The following is a 6,813-nucleotide window of genomic DNA, read 5'->3' on the forward strand; positions in this document are numbered from 1 at the left end:
GTAATTTAAACATCTTGATACAACTGCTATTGGCTATTACGCCGCCATTGGTGGCCATAAAATTCCACTATGAACATAATTGTCATTCACAACTTCATTACAAGTGAATAACGGTGATGAAAAGTATCACTACCACTAAATAACAGCCTTTATACTGCAACGCCGACGCTATTTAAAACCCTAATAACAACCAATTATTGATGTGTAAATTCGTCAAGGTAGCTTGCAAATCAAGATCTTAGGTAGATTTTGTAGATACAAGTAAACAGCAAATACATTTATTTGTTCAAATCTCTTATGATATTTGATTGATCACCAAAATCCCACGGAACTGCAGCTTCCGTGATAAGGCCATTGGTATTAAGGTGATTAGTGATGTGCCAAGCAAATTGCATTGGATGGCACTACAGTAAAACTTCATCTTTTATCATATAAATAAATAAATAAATAATATAACAGCTTAAAATTCTTGTGTAAGATAGTACACTTCTTTTATACTCAAAATTTAACCTAGCAAATAAGATTATTGTTAATTAAATCGTAGTTTGAGAATAAAAAATTATAAATATTTAAATTAAAATTAAAAAATTTATTAAATATATTTTTTTAAATGATTAAATGAATAATTTAACTAGTGTAATCTAGATTTAAATTATTCCCAAAATGACACTTTTTTTCAATTAATATTAGAGAAACAGGTTAGCAAGGCAAAGATAAAATGTTCTTCATTTTACAAGCCAACTATTAGAAAAGCTATTGGTAATTCATTTTAGAAATTGGCTGCATGGCAAAAGGATGTTTGACCAGCGACCATGCTCAACATTCCTAATTACAACTGTAGAAAACATTTTTAGACGGCTCTGTTGTGGATAAACAACTTCGAATTCTCGATAAGACACATCTATTAGTAGTGTTCGTAGAGGACATTGATTCCTAAAGTTCTTACAATTCTTTTATTTAATTATAGTTCAAAGCCCAAAAGAAAAACAATAAAACCCAGGTGTAAATTTTTCTACTTTCTTTCTCTCTTTGTCTTTCTTTAAAATTTTATAGAAAAAAAAGAACTCTTTTTTTCTCTGTTTCTCTATCTGTTACACAAGATCAATTGATCAAATGCCGTTAGGTTTCTAACCCTAACATTTTCTTGTCGAAATTTGATTTATTTTGTTGTTGAATTTTTATTATTTTTCATAAAAATAGTTACTTGATGACTAAATTTTATGAAGTTAGTTTCTTTTTTTTTTTCTTGGGTTTATGTTGTTTTCTTCTTCTTCTACTTCTCCGCTTTGATCTTGGAATCTAAAATTCTCATTCCTTAGAAGAAAAAGACCATTTTTACCCTTAAATTGAAAAATTTTTGTTTGTTTAAACATCTGAGTTTTTGTTGAACCTGATGCAGATAAAAAAATTCAATGGAATGGCTGAATTATTTTTCTTAGCAGATAGTAAAAATGTTATCTTTTTAGATGCAATTTGGTTAATTGGTTATTTATGTTCACTGTGTAATATGGCGGTTTTTTTGTTATTTTAAATTCATTTGCGTTCTGGGTTTTAGAAAAGATGTGATGGATCAGGGAAGCTAAAATGGTTCGAACCATAAAGTGGATAAACTTAAAGGAGTGATTCTGGAGAGTGAAAACAGTATAAATAGCATAATTCATACCAATTTTCATTTAAGTGTTAATAGTTTTGAGATAAATTTTTTTTTTTTGGCAGAAATTGCATTCTAAAGCTAAAATATGGTCAAAACATGCCTGAACTATGTCATTGGTTCCAAAAGTTAGAAATTTGAATCATTGGCTGAGTTAAGGAAATAATTAATATGGTGACTTGTTTGAATAGTGTATTAAGTTTTTGGATGTAATGTAATTACACATGCATTTTCTAAAAATAAATAGACTTGTAATTGCTGTTTATTGCTTTCCTTTCTTGGCTACCTAAAACGTTTCAAATTTTTATATTCATTGAATCTGGCACACCCTTTTGAAATATAAAGTATTGCAGATCTTCTGTTTGTATATATATTGAAGCTCAAACGCTCATACTGATCAGAGGTCAAGCTAGGTTGAAAGTTAGAGTTGCATTGCTTTGGTGATCTTGAAGAATGTCCATTTGCTCCTGAAGGTGCTTATGGGAGATAACTTTCTTGTGGGCATCCAATCTTTTAAATCAAGAACAAGAGAGCATACTGATATGGGCACCATGCACCACATGTTAGGCTTTTTTGTTTACTTATTAATTATTATGCTTTTTTGTTTACTTATTAATTATTATCTTTCACTATTGGAAAGTAGTGTTGTAAATAATAGTATTGAGCCTTACAGCCTTCTTACGTGTCTTGATTCTTGAATTGCCAAACTTTCTTGGCTTATTGCTTGTGACGAAAAATTTTTGGGGCCGCTTCTACCAAACCATTTCAATGTTTTGCAGTGGAGTTTTTAAGAAAACAAATGATAGTGCCAGGCTTATTATCACAACAATTCTTGGAGTTGTTTTTGGATTTTTTATTGGTGCTTCGTTTCCATCCGTTTCCCTTTACAAGGTATGTTTGCCTTCGTTTATATTTGTGTATGCTGCAGTAGATCTATCATTCTTATGATTTGTTGTCGACCCCTGCAGATTCACTTACCTTCAAGCCTTAGGTCATCACTTGATCTAGCCACATCTAATGACCAAGAATTCTTTATAGTCAGATCTCCTGCAACAACTGGGAGCAATGTTCCTAAGGAGCCTGTGGTGCTCTCTGTTCCTTTTTTCTTGTAATCTTTTGTTATTTGTTTGGGGAAGACATTTCACTGATACTTGTCAGATTACGTGTTTTCAAATTATCAGGGAAAGTTTTGTTTTCCAGTGTGTTTTTGAATTATTATTATTTTGTCTTAGATCAGCTTGAGTCTTATATATCTGTTTTCCTGCTTCTTGTTTGGAGGAGTTCTCTTTGTTCACAATTGCAGCATGGCACTCGGTTTTGATCCGGTTTGTTAATTGTTTTCTGCTTCTGTGTTTCACCCAGATATACGTTCCAACAAATCCTCGTGGTGCAGAATTATTACCTCCAGGAATTGTTGTTGCAGAATCTGACTTTTACCTGCACAGATTATGGGGTGAACCTAGTGAGGTATGATACATAAGCACCATTTACATAGAAACATCATAATGCTGGTGCTTTAGTAATATTATCTAAGTAAATGGCTGGAACTTTCTTTGTCTTTTAACATCTTTGCTGACTAGAAACGTTACATGCAGCTTATCATTTTGTTTCCACTAGAAAAGTTCTGATGCATGGGGGCTGTTTTGGCATTATATCACTATCATTGTCGGCTTCAAAACATACGCCTTGCAATGTGCTACAATATAACTTCATGTGTCTTAAAATTCTCCGTTAATAGTTGTCTCCTATTATGATTTTCCTTAAATCTGCAGGATGTGAAGAAGAAACCGAAGTATTTAGTAACATTTACAGTTGGTTTGGATCAGATGAATAATATTGATGCATGTGTTAAAAAGGTTAGACAATGGGACCATTCCATCTTTGCTTTTTATTTATTTATTTATTTTTTCAATTTTGATTTCCAGAGTTTCTGACACTTCTGTATTCTTACATGTTGAGATAGTTTTCTGAGGATTTCCAAATTTTACTTTTTCATTATGATGGCCGGACAACTGAATGGGACCAATTTGAGTGGTCAAAGAAAGCAATCCATGTTAGTGTGAAGAAGCAAACAAAATGGTAAGTTTTTTGGTGTTCTGAATGGTTCAAAATTTCTATCTTTCCAGATCCGTTTAGTTAGAGGGAGTTTTTAAGACAGAATAAGCTGTTGCCTATTCCATGCACCTCTGAGTTCCTGTTACTGCCTTATTAGATTAGCTTTGACTTGTTGTCATTCGAGTGGATGATAATTTTGCTGCTAGTTCTTATATTCTTGCTCATGTAAATATATTTTAGGTGGTATGCGAAAAGGTTTTTGCATCCAGATGTTGTTGCCCCTTATGAATATATTTTCATCTGGGATGAAGATCTGGGAGTGGAACACTTCAATGCGGAGAGGCTTGTGTTTTGAACCAGTTTATTTTTTTTTTTACTTAATTTCAACATGTATATATTTATTTCTAATTTTCTCTGCACAAGTTACCAGATACATAGAACTGGTCAAGAAACATGGTTTGGAGATCTCACAGCCTGGTTTGGAACCTAATAATAGACTGACATGGCAGATAACAAAGAGGAGAGGTGACCAAGAAGTTCACAAGTAGGCTCTCTCTCTCACACTTATATGAAGGGGCAATTACTTTATCAATCATAAAAAATCGTGTTTTTTTCTCTGAAGTTATGCATTTTGACTTGCTTAACAGGTCTACTGATGAGAAACCAGACCAGTGTCCTGATCCGCATTTGCCACCATGTGCTGCGTATGCTCTCTCTATCAATTTCACTCAAACACACACAGAGACAATGTGTCTTGCAAACTTTTAGCAAAGTGGTCATATTTGTAAATTATAAATTTTACAATTTAATAATATGTTACTTAGCATTTTCAAAAGAGCCCAGACATCGCCATTTTGCACTTACTGCAAATTCTGAAAAACTGGAATTGTGTCTGTATGAGAATCATAATTGGCAATGCATAAGCAATTTTTCTGATTTGTGTATTTGTAATGCGCTTTGCTGTTAATGTTCCTTCAACTGGATGTCCTCCTTTTCTCTTGGTATATTTAACATTGATTTATTTCTTTCTTTCAGTTTTGTGGAAATTATGGCACCTGTATTTTCTCTGGAAGCTTGGCGATGTGTATGGTATATGATTCAGGTAAAGTATGCTTAAGGATTTTGTGTACTTTGGCCGCATTCTTTAGAATATTTACATGCTCACAGATTAACTGACTAGATAGGTTGCATGTGTTATCTGCTTCCTTGCCTCCCAAGATAAATACTAGTTATTATTTCTGCAAAATTTTGATGGTATCCTAATTGTCAAGATCAGACCCTTTGGTGGGAAGTTGCACATCTGAGGTTCAATTCACCCAACCTAAAAGTAAATAATAAACTTAAATAAAGAGAGATTTGTTAATTGATGGACTCTTTATTAGTTCTTAAATGAGGCTATCTAGGAAAAATAAAATTATGAACCGGCTCATATACCAACACCTTTCGGGATGAGTTCCCTCCATTCTCAACTTCTCTGATGATGGAAGGAGAACAAAGACACAGATTAGGAGCATATTTCTAGAAATTTACTCGGTACAATTTTTGAGCTCCCTCCTTTTTTGATACAACCAAAATGCTTAACAACTCATGTTCTTGTAGAATGATTTGGTGCATGGATGGGGATTGGATTTTGCTCTCAGAAGATGTGTTGAGGTTAGTGGTTTCTGTCTCTTATTGCCATTTCTTTTTCGTTATTGACTACTCTCCAGTCAACACAATAAGAACCTGTGGAAGTCTTTGCTAGATGGAGAATCTGAGCACTGATAAAATACTTTAGAATTACCAACTCTTTATGGAAATATTCCTCGGGAAAATCAGCAACATTTGAATTCATGAAAGCAACGTGCAGAAAGAATTAGAGGGGCTAGTTTGTAAAAAATATTACAAGTTGTTAATTATTTAGAGAGATTGATATTGTTTTCAACTATCTGATAACATACCAAGCTGGCTTCTCCTAGCACACCCTGTGAAAAGTGAGAGCTTCATGTTTACAATCTCAGCCTGGCCTCTTATGTAATATTGTACTAAATTGCCATTTTCTTCTGCACAGCCTGCAAATGAAAAAATTGGTGTGGTAGATTCACAGTGGATTATTCATCAAATAATTCCTTCTCTTGGGAACCAGGTGAGTTATCATCAGCTTGCCAGATATTTTGGCTATGTTAAAATGCTGAATGATATTGTGGCTCATATTCTCATACAGTTTCCTTCAATGTTTTGTGTGAATGATAAATTATATGAATATGGCTCTTGATCTATATCCGGTGGCATGGATGCTAAGCATGGAACTGGATCCCAGGGTGATGTTGACTTATTTGATTGAAGAAGCTTAGCTGAATAACATTTTTTTTTCCCACTTGTTGGAACAATTTCACCTGGCACTCAACTTTGACGTTATTTCATCTTGCGCCTATTCTATTATTTTGGCGTTTCTTTGCTCATTCATGCTCGACATGTTTGTCATGACCCTCCTGATTATAATCTCTTAACTATGAGTTCTGTCAAATTGCAGGGTATGTCAGACGAAGGGAAAGCTCCTTGGGAAGGGGTATGCATATTTATGAATTTTGACATCATTTTATGTACCTTCATTTCGAAAATTATTCTTTTGGCTTTTTGATCATTTGGCCTCTAAATGTCTTGCATGATGTTGCTTTCTTGCTCTTTCTATTAAATGAAGGGGACAAAAATGCTGCACCTTAATGTATATGAATTTTAATCTTTAAAAAGGAAAAAGAAAAAGAATGAAGTCTTAAATTTTGCTTAGATTTGAATCTTCTCTTTGTAAAAGAAAGATTTAATCTCTAAACCAACTCACTTCTTTCTTTCTTTTCCATTCACAGGTTAGAACAAGGTGCAAAAACGAGTGGTCTATGTTTCAGAATCGCCTAGCGAGTGCAGACAAGGCATACCTTGCCCAGCTTGGAAAGGGATAATCTTTTATTTCTTTTTTCCCAACTCTCCTTCGGTGTCATCCATATTTGTACATGTATCATCTCAGCTGATGTTTGTTAGGGCTCAGTTTGAGTGATATTTTTGCTGAAAGAGGGTGGACTCATTTCCCTGACTCAGTTTTTGTATCTTATGATTTCTACAGTTAAATAAAC

The 6,813-nt window shown here is 33.7% G+C and overlaps 1 protein-coding gene across 2 annotated transcripts; it reads left to right on the forward strand.

Moving 5' to 3' along the window:
- The first annotated feature begins 852 nt into the window (after positions 1-852).
- LOC111302644 (uncharacterized) lies at positions 853-6,813 on the forward strand. Of its 2 annotated transcripts, none has more exons than XM_089742551.1 (14): positions 853-2,213; positions 2,431-2,542; positions 2,620-2,736; positions 3,014-3,118; positions 3,424-3,507; positions 3,615-3,730; positions 3,947-4,048; positions 4,137-4,250; positions 4,354-4,410; positions 4,742-4,808; positions 5,306-5,359; positions 5,757-5,831; positions 6,219-6,254; positions 6,550-6,813. In XM_089742551.1, the coding sequence occupies exons 1-14, from the start codon at positions 2,131-2,133 to the stop codon at positions 6,640-6,642; spliced, it is 1,215 nt and encodes a 404-aa protein (XP_089598677.1). In that variant the 5' UTR covers positions 853-2,130; the 3' UTR covers positions 6,643-6,813. The 2 variants fall into 2 exon arrangements, with proteins under 2 accessions (XP_089598677.1, XP_089598676.1); XM_089742550.1 differs by having other exon boundaries at positions 2,620-2,733.

Source organism: Durio zibethinus, chromosome 13 (assembly GCF_047325235.1).
Source record: "Durio zibethinus cultivar Kanyao isolate XHJ-2024 chromosome 13, ASM4732523v1, whole genome shotgun sequence".
NCBI lineage: Eukaryota > Viridiplantae > Streptophyta > Magnoliopsida > Malvales > Malvaceae > Durio > Durio zibethinus.